Source organism: Pelodiscus sinensis, chromosome 11, assembly GCF_052426305.1.
Source record: "Pelodiscus sinensis isolate ZL-2025 chromosome 11, ASM5242630v1, whole genome shotgun sequence".
In the NCBI taxonomy this organism is placed as follows: Eukaryota; Metazoa; Chordata; order Testudines; family Trionychidae; genus Pelodiscus; species Pelodiscus sinensis.
The window spans coordinates 19,022,960-19,036,075 of NC_143062.1; the positions used below are offsets into that span (position 1 = coordinate 19,022,960).

The window sequence follows — 13,116 nt, forward strand, 5'->3', positions numbered from 1 at the left end:
GTCCGAACTACCTAGTTCGAGCCCCGTGTAGCCGCGCTGCACGGGGTTCGAAGCAGCGGGGATTTAAAAATGGCGGCTCCCCGCTTATGCTAATGAAGCCCGGGAAATTCAAATCCCGGGCTTCATTAGCAAGTGCGGTATGCATACATTACCCCGCTAGTTCGAACTAGCGGGGTAGTGTAGACATACCCTGAGAGAGTCACTGCCCTGATGAACTGATGGGTGTATAGTTTTCAGGGTTAACACCTCACTGAGAAACCTGGAGCATCTCAACCTTCCTAGAGCAATCAGCTCAGGCTTCCTGCAGACTCAGGCAGGTGTTGCTGCATTGGTGATATGAGGATTGTGGGGTGATATTTGGTAGCAACCACAGGACTGTGGAAGGGACAGGTCCCTGGCAGATGAAATTAAAAACAGGCCGGGGGGGGAGGAGGATAGTGGGAACACAGCTGTAGGGACAATTAAGACATCAAATATGCTGTCAGCGATTTGGCAGTACCCAAGCCCGGAGAGACAGAACCCTAGTGTCATAGACCATGGCTGGAGAAAACATGGCTTGGGGAGGAAAGAGCACTGCAGTACTACAGTCAGTACTACAATCAGTGGGTTGGGGTGAGGGAAACTCTCAGACTGGGGTCTCCCGTGCTGCCCCAACCCCAGATCCCCTTATCCTAGATCCTTACTGCCCAAGCACCGCTCCTCCCCCTGCCCTGAGTCCCTCTCAAACCTAGATTCTCCCCTCCACTTTCCCCAGCCTCAGATCTCCCACTGGACCCCTTCTCCCTCCTACCTGCATCCCCCTTCGTCTCTGTAGCCCTGGATCCCTCCTTCATTCCTCACTACCCCAGATCCCCTCACCCCCAGTGCTCCAGAACAGCCCTGGATTTTCTCTTCCTCTCCCCCACAGCCAGAATACCCTCAGCTCCCTGCTCCACTTAGCACAGCCCTGGACCGTCCCTTCCCTTCAGGCTTCCTTGCCCCTCCCTACCTAGGCAGCCGACTGCCTCCCAAGAGCCCTCTCTTCTGGCTCGTCTAATATTTCTCTCCTCGCCACTACTTAGTTCTGTCTTTTTCCCGCTCCCCAGGGCTGCACAGGCACTGACGTCTCCCACCCCACAATCCAGGTGAGACGCACTCAATCTGGGGAACAAGGCTCGGAGAGCATGTGGAGCCCGGATCTTGGCTAGAGCATGCCTGCCTCCCTGCTGATTGTTTACAGAGCTCTGTCCTGGCCAGGTATGAACACAGAACTCCTGGGTTCTGTCCACAGGTCTGGGACAGGAGTGGCGTCTTGTAGGTTAGAACAGGAGGGCTTGTAAGTGAGGATTTCTGGGCTCTATTTCCAAGTCTGGGAGGAGAGCGAGACCTGGTGTGACAGAGCAGAAGGAACAGGGAGCCAGGACGCACCCCTGCCCTGTGGCAAATATGTGTGTGCAAGGAGGGGGGAGGGCAAAGGAGGCAGGCTGGGAAGCAATATTAGCACCATGAATGCTTAGGAACCGGTTTATACTGATCCCGCTGCAACTTGCTGCGTGGCTCTCTGACCTTATTGTCCCCCTATTCTCCTTCTCCCCTCCTCATAAAGGACTCTGCACCTGCCTCAAGATAAGAGCGGATCATTGTCCCACCCACTGAAAGCTGAGATGAGCTCCACTTCGGAGGGACGATCAGCTCCCAGCTCTAGGGGCAAAGTGAGGTCTAGTCGCTAGAGCAGGGGACTGGGAACAAAGACCCCTGGGTTCTAGCCTGGCTCTGGGAAAGGAATGGCAGCTAGTGGCTACAGCAGGGAGGCTAGGACCCCAAACTCTGTTATTGCTGCCCCTCCCGTCTCCAGGCTTCTGGTTCCTGCTCTACAATGGCTCTAAAGAGACAAACCCACCTGGTGAAATGCTCTGAGAACTAAGGGAAGCACAAGTGCCATGTAAGTCTCCCAAAGGGCAGAGGTGTGTATGGGGGTACCTGAAATGCCATGGGGATTATGGAGGGTAGCTGAATGACAGTGGGTATCTGTCAGGTTTGGGGGAGAGGGTTGTCAGGGTGTATGTGGAGGTACTGAAGTGGATTTGTCATTGTGAGTTTGTGGGGATACCAGGTACATCCATGAGGATTGTTAAGATGTGTGTACGGGTGCAGGGGATAGCTGAGTGGCTATGGGGGGGGGCTGTCAGGCTGTTGGGTGGGTGGAGTTGAATGATTCTGGTGCGAAGGTTCTGTGTATGTGCGCAGGTGGTAGTTGAACAGCCATTGGGGGCTATTAGTGTGTGTGTGAAGCACAGACCTGAAAAGTCCTCATGGTGTGTGTGTGGGAAGTGGCAGTTGATCCACTGTGAGGGATTATCAGGGGTGGGGGAGTGTGTAATTGACCAGCTGGGATGACAGAGAAGGAAGTAATGGATCGGCTGTGGGGGGCGGGGGTAGTTGACTGGGGTTGGAGGGAATGAGCTGTCAAGGGTGTTCGGTGGTACAGGGGGATCCCTCATTTACCACTGGGATGTACCTTCTAATCAATGTTCCCTCTATTTTTTTTCCTTCCATGTGTGGAATAAATTTTGTTATGTTCACTGAGGCATGTGCAGATGTGGAACACCAGTAGAAACACATTCTATAGGCTTTCTGCTAATCCGCTGGGTGGCATTTGGCAGTCGTCCAATTGCTCAGCTTTCAGGGAACACTGCTTCTAACCCCTTCCATTCCTTGCCCTACAGCTCCCCTCCACACACCATGAAGCTTGGCTACATCAAAGTCTATGTCTGGCTGGCCTGTGTCTTAGTCGCCAATGTGATACTCTACACTGTGGTGATGCTCTCAAGGAGGCCGCTCAGCCTGCAGACTTCAAGGAGAACAATGTTCATTGGGGGCCATATGAAGCTCTGGCAGCCCATGGACCTCCATGGCCTCCCACTCTGGCACCTGTTAAAGCTCTACATGGCCCAGCTGGACAACCCCATACTGAGGAATGTCACAGCTCAGTTCAATCTCATGCTGCCAGGGACGTGTGGAGAGAGCTTCCATGGGGCCTCCCAGAAGTTGGCAGATTTCTCCTCCTATCCCAGCCACCTCCAGGCTTTCGTCCTGTCCATGCATTGCAGGGACTACACACTGCTCATTGGGCCAGCGGATGACAAGGCTTGCTCAGATGGGACCCAACTGCTGGTGGCTGTTAGGTCCCAATTGGCAAACTTTGACCGACGTCAAGCCATCCGGCAGACTTGGGGCCAAACAGGGCTGGTGAGGAATGTGACAGTGCAGACTCTCTTCCTGCTGGGCAGGCAGGGGTCAGGGGACAGATATCCAGATCTGGAAGCACTTCTGCAGTTAGAGAGGCGGAAAAACAAGGATCTCCTGCTTTGGGACTTCCAGGATACCTTCTACAATCTGAGCCTAAAGGACATCCTATTCCTAGGGTGGCTACAGGGACACTGCCCCAGTGTGGAGTTCATCTTCCTGGGGGATGATGATGTCTTTCTTAGGGTGGATGCTCTTGTGGCTTATACTGGGAGCCTTAATGCTATTCCTCAACGGGGCTTCTTCACTGGCCATGTCATCCAAGATGCTGCCCCAGTCCATGACAGCAAACACAAGTATTATGTCCCTGAGTCCTTCTATCAAGGCACCTACCCACCCTATGTGGGGGGTGGAGGGTTCCTCTGTTCACGGGATGTGGCCACCCAGCTCTACGAGGCCTCATGCCACTTGCCCCTTTTCCCCATCAACAACGTCTACCTGGGGATCTGCTTGGAGGAGCTGGGGCTTGTGCCACAGAATCATCCTGGTTTCTGGACTTTCAACATGGAGGATGAGGGACAGGAGGATCTGTGTGCTTATAAAGATCTCATCCTGGTGGAACACAGGAAACCCCAGGATATCATTCGGCTGTGGCGAGGCCTGCATGACCCTGCTTTGGCCTGCTAGGTTATGGGCATTTTGGTTGTCTACTTTTCTTTGGTGGCCATCTTGGTTTTCTAGCTTTCATTGGCGGACATATTGGCTGACCATCTTGGCTAACTGGTTGACCAGTGTTCTTTGAAGGCTGTCTTTGCCTCCTGAAGGATATTCCTCCATTCATGCATGGCTACATCTCCCTCATGTTGACTCCAAGAACTGCTGCACTTGTAGAGGTCCAGTTCTGAATCCCACAATCCCAGAATCTGGAGGCTGATTAAGCCATTGGGACCCACTCCACCTCGCTACCTTCAGCTGATGTCTTAGACTCCCTACCTTCAGCTGATGCCATCTCCAGCCCTGGAAAAGCTGGTGTTGGTGCCAATATGGTCCAGGGTGTGGGGGGCATGGGTGGGGCTCAAACCCATGAAGATGGGAATGCCAGTGTTGCCATGTTGGAGGAGTGAATGGCTCAGTAGGGGGCACTCTCCCCTCAGAGTAGATGCTTCCCCCAGTGCCCTAGTGTGCATTTGGGAGCTCTTTGCTGCAGAAAACAGGACAGGGAGGTCTGAAGGAGGTGCTCTCCAGTCGCAATCCATGCTGACCCCACATTGAATTAGACGTTGTTACCTGTAAGGGGTGCATAGACTTATCTTGGGGCTTATCTAGAGTTGCAACTAGAGTGGTCATTTTTATATGCAATTCATTGGCAACATGCAGAAATCCTCTCTTTTTGTTCTTGGTTCCTCCTGCATTCAGAGAAGCAGGGCGTTGTACATTTCTTATAAATGATCAAGATTGCATCAAAGAAATACCTGAATATCACCAATATCTCCTGTTAACTAGAACACCTCCTGAGCCCTGAAATTTGACTATTTGCTTGGATCAAAAATGGGCAACACCACAAACTTTACATGGTGCATCTCACATCAGCAGGTAAATTATGGTACATAGTAACTACAGCGCTGTCTATGAATTGTGCTGGCTGTGATATATTGCATGTCTTTGTTTGTCGTTTGCCTCCTGCTAGACAGTAACAAGCTGGTAGGGAATGTTTTCCCTCACCCTGCTGTTGCCTGAGCTATGCTGTTCTGTAGTGATACCATAGATACAGTCTTTGGTCACTGTGGCTATGTCTACATTGCACGCTTATTTTGAAGTAACTCATGTTATTTTGAAATAACAGAGTGCGCATCTAGATAGCAAGGTTGTTATTGTGAAATAATTTCAAAATAATGGGCATCTTACTCTGACTTCTGAAACCCTCATTTCATGAGGACTGCGTCTAGATTGACATGATTTTCCGGAAATGCTTTTAATGGAAACATTTTCAGTTAAAAGCATTTTCAGAACAGAGCATCTAGATTAGCACGGATGCTTTTCCGCAAAAGCACTTTTTGCGGAAAAGCGTCCGTGCCAATCTAGACGCGCTTTTCCACAAAAAAGCCCCGATTGCCATTTTTGTAATCGGGGCTTATTTGCGGAAAACAAATCTGAGCTGTCTACACTGGCCCTTTTGTGCAAAAGCTTTGTGCAAAAGGGACTTTTGCCTGAACAGGAGCAGAATAGTATTTCCGTAAGAAGCACTGATTTCTTACAGTAGGAAATCAGTGCTTTTGCGGAAATTCAAGCGGCCAGTGTAGACAGCTGGCAAGTTTTTCCAGAAAAGCGGCTGATTTTCCAGAAAAACTGGCCAGTCTAGACACAGCCGAGGAGTAAGGGAAGTTGAAGGAAGAGTGCTCTTCCTTCGACTTCCTGCTGTGCAGACAGCACCAAAAGCTGAGTTAAGCTACTTGGATTTCAGCTACGCAAGTAACATAGCTGAAGTTTCGTATCTTAATTTGACTTTAGCCCGCAGTGTAGACATACCCTGTAAGAGACAGGAAGGCTGGCCTTGGCTTTAAGGCACAGAGCTGAGACCTAAGAATTTTGGTTTCCATTTCCAGCTCTGCTACAGTCTCTCTGTGTGAGCTTGTGCAAGTCACTTCATCTCACTGGGTTTCAGTTTAACCACCTACAAAGCAGGGCTCACAATCCTTTATTTGTCTAGTTAGATGGAGCTTTTCAGGACAAGAGATGTCTCTCAGTGGTTGTCTTAAGGCCTGGCACAATGGGGGCCTTGGATCAGACCTCCTGGTTTCTCTACCTTCTCCTGCCATTATGACTATAGCCAGCTTGCTTCCTCTCTCTGCCTCATTTTGTCTTTGCCAGGGGTTAACTTATGAACAAGCTTTGAGCTCTTTGGCAGCAAGAGGCCTGAGAAGGGGAGGGGCAGAAGCAGTAGGAGCCCTGGACAGGCACAGGAATGTTATCTGATCATGCTGAGAGCTGCAATTTCACCCCCCACGCTCCAGTTTACATCTCTCCTATTGCACTCTGGTTATGAACCAGCAAAGGAGAAAGAAATGGAGAGCAGCTCCTTCATAATTGGCCAGGAGTCAGGACAGTGCCCTGAAATAACCCTCTGTGTAGAGGAAAAAGAAGGTGAACTGAAAATACAAGACTAACAAAACATATAGATGGTATCATAAGCTTTTGTGGGCACAGCCCGCTTTTTCAGATGACCGGAGTGTTGGATGTCCAGAACTCAGTGTTTTTAGTTCTGGACATCCAACACTCTGGTCAGCTGAAGAAGTGGGCTGTGCCCGTGAAAGCGCATGATACCATCTACATGTTTTGTTAGTCTTTAAATGCTACCAGTCTATTTTTTGTTTTTTAAGTTTATCCTGTACAGACTAACTCGGCTACCCCCTGAAGCTTTTGAAAATATAAGATGAGGAATAAAGGTTCCTTGGGGAACTGTTACCTTCTCCTCCCAGTAGTACAGTAGTGCGAGAGTGAGATCTAGTGGTTAGAGAAGGGGAGGCTGGGCGTGAAGGTCAGCACACTTAGGGTATGTCTAGACTACATGGCTGGGTATAGTTTACCCAGCATAGGCAAAGAAGCGGGGAATTAAATAATGCCCGCTTCATTAAAATAAACATGGCCACCACGCTGTGCCGACGATCAGCTGATCCGGCACAGCGCGGCAGTCTAGACGCGGATCTGACAGCTGGGGAAACCTTTGTTGACCGCTCCTGTAAACCTCGTTTCTTTGCCTATGCCAGGTAAACTAGTTTACATGACTCCATCGACGGAGCCATGTAGTCTAGACATAGCCTTAGGTTCTATCCCAAGTTCTGGGAAGGGAGAGGGGCCTAGTGGGCAGCATTGGGGGGCAGGGGAGCTTGGACTCACAACTCTTGGGGTGTGTCTAGACTACATGCCTCCTTCGACGGAGGCATGTAGATTAGCCAGATCGGAAGAGGGAAATGAAGCCGCGATTAAAATAATCGCGGCTTCATTTAAATTTAAATGGCTGCCCCGATCTGCCGATCAGCTGTTTGTCGGCAGATCGGGGGAGTCTGGACGCGATGCGCCGACAAAGAAGCCTTTCTTCATCGGCACAGGTAAGCCTCGTGAAACCAGGTTTACCTGTGCCGATGAAGAAAGGCTTCTTTGTCGGCGCATCGCGGCCAGACTCCCCCGATCTGCCGACAAACAGCTGATCGGCAGATCGGGGCAGCCATTTAAATTTAAATGAAGCCGCGATTATTTTAATCGCGGCTTCATTTCCCTCTTCCGATCTGGCTAATCTACATGCCTCCGTCGAAGGAGGCATGTAGTCTAGACACACCCTTGGGTTCTATCTTACTCTGGCAGGATTTAGGGTATGTCTACACTACAATGTTAGTTCGAACTAACGGACGTCCATCTAGCCCAGTAGCCTGTCTGCCGACAGCGGCCAACCCTAGGGACCCTGGAGGGGATGGACCGAAGACAGTGACCAAGCCATTTGTCTCGTGCCATCCCTCTCCAGCCTTCCACAAACTTTGGGCAGGGACACCACTCCTACCCCCTGGCTAGTACCACTCCATGGACCCAACCTCAATGACTTGATCTCACTTCCCTTTAAACTCTGTTCTAGTTGTAGCCTTCACAGCCTCCTGCAGCAAGGAGTTCCACAGGTTAACTATTTGCTTTGTCAAGAACAACCTACTCTTACTAGTTTGAAGCCTGCTACCCATTCCTTTCCTTTGGTGTCCTCTAGTCCTTCTTTATGGGAACTCATGAAGAACTTTTCTGAATGCACCCTCTCCACCCAACCCCTGCTTTTAGAGGCCTCTATCCTGTCCCCGCTCCATCTCCTCTTTTCTAAGCTGAACAGTCCCAGTCTCTGTAGCCTCTCTTCATCTGGGACCTGTTCCCAACCCCTGATCATTTTAGTTGCCCTCCCCTCTCCCAGCCTTTCTCTTCCCCTCTCCCACCTCCTTTTCCCAGTCTCCCCCAGTTTTGTTCAATAAAGACAGAGTCAATGTTGGAAGAAACGTTATCTTTATTTTGTACATCAATAAGAAGGGGGGCTAGGGAAGGGTAAGTGGAAGGAGGTGAGGGAGGAATGGGGTACGAGTCCCCGATGGGGAGGACTGGGCTGGCTCTGCGGGCTTCTGGGGGTGGAAGCTCTCCTGCAGCCCCCCGATTGCCCCCTCTCCCCAGATGGCAGCCTGCGGCAAGTGCAGCCGGGCTGATGGCCGAGTGGTGTGATGTGCCCAGTGTGGGTACTCCGGGCAATCCAAGCCAGGACTACTTTGCAAGCGGGGCACCCCTTAGAACTGTCTGTCCGGGGTGGGGGTCGGGACCCTTTAAGCGCAGCCCTCGGCTAGCCTGAGACAGCATCTCCACGCTCTAAGTCCTCCTCTGATGCCCTGCCGGCACTGCTTCCGGCCATCCTTAAGCCCTGTTCAGGGTCCACTCAATGTGGACTTGCTAGTTCGAATTAGCAAAACGCTAATTCGAACTAGTTTTTAGTTCTAGACGAGTTAGTTCGAATTAGCTTAGTTCGAATTAACTAATTCGAACTAAGTTAGTTCGAATTAACGTTGTAGTGTAGACGTACCCTTAGAGTTTAATAGGTCAGAATAAGGTTTTATTTCAGCTCTGGGATGGGACTGTGATCTAGTGGCTAGAGAAGGGATGGGTGAATAGGCTGCCAGAACACCTGGATCCTCTGTGTTTAACTGACCCTGATTTTCTATGTGATCTTGAGGTATGTCCCTAGGTATCTGGCCCCCATCATAATTGGATCTGCACCTCTGTTTCTTTGTGGCATGAAGATGATATGTCCTGTTCCCAGAGGAGGCAGGGGAAAGGGAAATGTGATACAGTTATCTGATCTCTGCACAGACCTTGGGGCCCAATGTACTTCTCTTTCTCTTGTTAGTTTTTCCAATGGCTGTCTTAACTCCAATTAACTGCCACCAGGATCCACAGCTCTGCATTGCTGGCTCCAGCTTCACCAGGAAGCCAGCTCTGTGCATAGAAAGTGCCCCCATCATGCCCAAGAAGGAAGTCTCTGTTTATTTTTAGGGATCAGAGTGATTTAAGAGATAGTCAGAGGCTTATTTCAAGTATTTATATAGGGCCACTTTGGCTGGCAGTACAAAACAGACCCTAACCTATTTATGCTAGTTACCATTTTAAGGTGCAAGAGTAAGTAGCAGGGAGTCTGCAGAGATGTTGCATCAGGATTCAATTTTGTCTGTTTTCACAAGCTAAGATGCTGATGCTGATGCAGTAGGGCAGGGGTGGGGAACCTCAGGCCCAGGGGCCAGATGCGGCCCCTGGCTTGCCTGGATCAGTCCTCCAAGGCTCAGAGCCAGCTCCCCAGCATTGGGGAGCTCCTGCTGGCCCCCCAGCTCCCTGTTGCCCCCCACAGGGCTGCAGTACAGAAAATCTACTAGGCTAGGGCCCCCAGGCTCTGATCTGCGAGGGCAATGTAGGGAGTGTCTCTTTCTCATTTGGGGGCCACATCAGTGAGGTCAGCAGCCTCAACTCAATAAGGGTTCCTCACCTCTGCAGTAGGGACATTCTCCTCTCGCAATCTGCTGGCCCCAAAGACCCAGCATGGTGGAAAAACTGATTTGCCTCTAGGGTATACCCCGATACAGAAGGGTGTATGGGTCATAGCATCCCTTCAACAAAGCAGAGGAGGGAATGAATCTTCATCCCACCACTCCCAATGATATTTCCCCCTCTCTATACAGAAGGATATATGGCTTATACTACCCCTTCCTCTGCGGGATGGAAGGGTGATGATTCTTTCTTCCACTATTAATGGGATTTCTCTTTGGGTATGTCTACACTTGCCCCCTACTTCCAAGTAGGGAGGCAAATGAAGCATATCGAAGTCACAAATCAAGCCCAGGATTTAAATATCCCGCGCTTGATTTGCATGTTCCCAGCCAGTCACCATTTTAGAAATTCACTAGCCCGGAGTAACTGCCCGCGTCTACACACGGCAGTGAAACGGGAGTCCGATTTAAAGCCCTAACTCAAATTAGCTGGTATTCCTCCTGCAATGAGGTTTACCAGCTAATTTGAATTAGGGGCTTTAAATCGGACTCCCGTTTCACTGCCGCGTGTAGACGCGGGCAGTTACTCCACGATAGTGAATTTCTAAAATGGCGACTGGCTGGGAACATGCAAATCAAGCGTGGGATATTTAAATCCCGGGCTTGATTTGCAACTTCGGTATGCTTCATTTGCCTCCCTACTTCAAAGTAGGGGGCAAGTGCAGACATACCCTTTGTGTATAGATCTATTTATAAAGAAGAGAAGGGCTATGTCATTCAAATTATTCCCCACCTCTGTTGTGGTGTGAAGAAGAAATTATATAACTAACCCCCCAAGTACAATAGCATGTTCCCCTGTTAGGAAGGCAGGACCTCAACAATAAGTTTGGCACAATATGAACTTATTATCAAAATGTCACTTTAGTATTAGTATTAGTATTATTAAAGTGTCTAAAACACTGACTTTTCAACCTGTGATATGTGGGTCCCTGGGGTCCTCAGAGTGTGTCTAAGATTGCCAAAAGGGTCTGTGGCTGCATTTGAAAATGTTTAGAAGTCCACAAATGAAAAAAGGTTGAAAACCTCTACTCTAAAAAAATGACACTTAATTATGGTATTTCCTATAACAGAATTAATTCAGAATAAAACTGAGCATGATCTGGGTGTGATGGCAGCAATATAAAGGGGTTTCTGAATGTCCCTTCTTGTCCACAATGTTATCAATCCCTGTGTACAGCTTCACTGATGTACTGGAGTCATTGAAGTTATTGAATTGGGAATAAGTGAATTTGGGATGATATTTCCTTTTAATAAACTTTCTCTCTGAAAATGACTGTCTGGTAAATATACACTAATCCAAGTTTACCATCATCTCAAAGGGCAAGATCATCTATCTGAGAAAAATCTCCTTTAGGAAAAATTTTCAGAATGGTATCAGTGTCACAGTCTCTCCCGCCACCATACTTTATGAAAATTTGCTTATGAGAATACATAACTCAAAGATAGGGTTGCCAGGTGTCCAGTTTTGAACCAGACAGTCCAGTATTTCACTTTCTGTCCGGGAAACAAATTGAGAGAATACTGGACATATAAATGTCTGGTATTTTCTAATTATGTTCTTATTATTATCATGAGTATCAGTACGTAGTTGCATACTGCCTAGCTGGTAGACATACTCATGCAGAACGCAACTATGCAGTAGAGAGGAGGGGGGCAGGGGTGGGATGGAATCCCCAGGGCCAGACTTGCCCGTGTGACCCGCCGAGACTGTGCGCAGGATGGGCAGCACCCTGGGATCTGCGTGTGCCTGGGCCAGCCCCACTCCCCGGCAGCCGGTTCCCAATCCTCCCATTCCCCCCTTCCCGGCCACCCCCGCTCCCCTCTCAGACGGTCCCTCCCCCCGATCTGAGATCAAGTATGTCTGGTATTTTTTTTAAACCATCTGGTAACCCTACTCAAAGATGTTTTATGCAAAATAAATAATGTGACATGTAATTTTAAAGTTTGTAATCCGCTGAAATTGTATATCCTATTTTTGGGTTTGTATCATTCTTGTATGTGGATCTGTTAATTCTAAATGTGTTAAAAAGGATCATTACTGATGCTCTGGAAACGTAATGACTCAGCTCTCAAACTAACGATCTGTGAATAGCCTTGTTTGTCCTGTGAGTCCAAACTATGGTTGATCCTAGACAGATATGTGGCCAGGACACTTGAGGCTGAAACCCATTTTGGATCTGGTACTTTTCCACTTAAGGTGAGAAAAGTTTGAATTGAGCACAAAGAATTCCTGCCTTGGGCAAAAGGAATATGGGCCAGGGCAAAGAATAGGGCAGTTGCCAGATGCCAGGAGACTCAGCAATTACCTAAGATGCCTGCTGGAAATATCTAGGACTGAACAGGGGGAAAGGATTGGGCCCATAATAGCAGGCTGCTTAGCTTGTGAAAGAAATGTTTAGATCAATTGTTTTAGGATAAGAATTCACATGCAACACATTTCTTAGTATATCAGAATTAGCTGGGTTTTTTTTTATTTTAACTTTGTAACTAACTTTGATCTGTTTTCACTTGCAACCATTTAAATCTTACTATTTGTACTTAATTAAAAACATCTACGTTTATTACCAAGCCCAGTGTAAATAACTGTTACCTGGGGGATTGCAACTATATTCATATCTCTCTTTCATTGATAAAGTGGGCGGGCATCTTTACAAGTTTTCTCTGTGTAAAACTTTTACACAGGGGAAGACGAATTTGTTTGGGGTTTTGGTTCCTTTTGGGGGTTGGTTTTCTTGGTGCTAAGCCCTTATAACTGACTCTTCCCAGAGCTAAATTAGTTCAGTGTCAGTTTTGCTCTGCAGGGTGGGGCAGGAACCCCAATTCTGTGCCTTTGCTGGGGGAAACCAGAGCTTCTGGTCAAGCAAGACAGGGTGGTGAAGAGCCCCAGAAGGCAGGAAAGTGGGCATTATTGACATGATCAGCACACTAGGGGACAACCTCAAAGGGACGTCTGTAATCTAACCCATCACAATCAGATCTTGGTTTACTGGAGATATACACAATCCTTTTAATTTATTCCCAAGTCCAGAAATAATATTTTAGTTCAAGAATTTCTAACTATAAATCTGGAAGATAATTATCAACATCGGTGCACAAAACAGTGACAGTATTAGTAAAGAGATCCATAGTAGAGTTATCAATCCTAAAATTTTCTCAAACAGTGAAGAGTCACAGTGTAGCAAAAGGCAAATCCTTCTCTTGTACATATGTTAAGATGAAACACAATATTGATGAGGAAATCCAAGTCACTTATATAGTCTCTGTCTTCAGTAAGTTTGTCATT

At 48.3% G+C, this 13,116-nt stretch overlaps 1 protein-coding gene across 5 annotated transcripts; it reads left to right on the top strand.

Moving 5' to 3' along the window:
* The first annotated feature begins 484 nt into the window (after positions 1-484).
* On the top strand, positions 485-5,251 carry LOC102453681 (N-acetyllactosaminide beta-1,3-N-acetylglucosaminyltransferase 2-like). Of its 5 annotated transcripts, none has more exons than XM_075939045.2 (3): positions 487-1,236; positions 1,835-1,921; positions 2,706-5,251. In XM_075939045.2, exon 3 carries the CDS (start codon positions 2,722-2,724, stop codon positions 3,910-3,912), a length of 1,191 nt encoding a protein of 396 aa, XP_075795160.2. In that variant the 5' UTR covers positions 487-1,236; positions 1,835-1,921; positions 2,706-2,721; the 3' UTR covers positions 3,913-5,251. The 5 variants fall into 5 exon arrangements, with proteins under 5 accessions (XP_075795161.2, XP_089637301.1, XP_075795160.2 ...); XM_089781174.1 differs by having other exon boundaries at positions 489-1,236; positions 1,586-1,921; XM_075939046.2 differs by lacking the exon at positions 1,835-1,921 and having other exon boundaries at positions 485-1,236.
* Positions 5,252-13,116: the final 7,865 nt, after the last annotated feature.

Coding starts and splice junctions, on each gene's coding strand:
- LOC102453681 (XM_075939046.2), top strand. CDS start 2,722: ATGAAGCTTGGCTACATCAAAGTCTATGTCTGGCTGGCCTGTGTCTTA.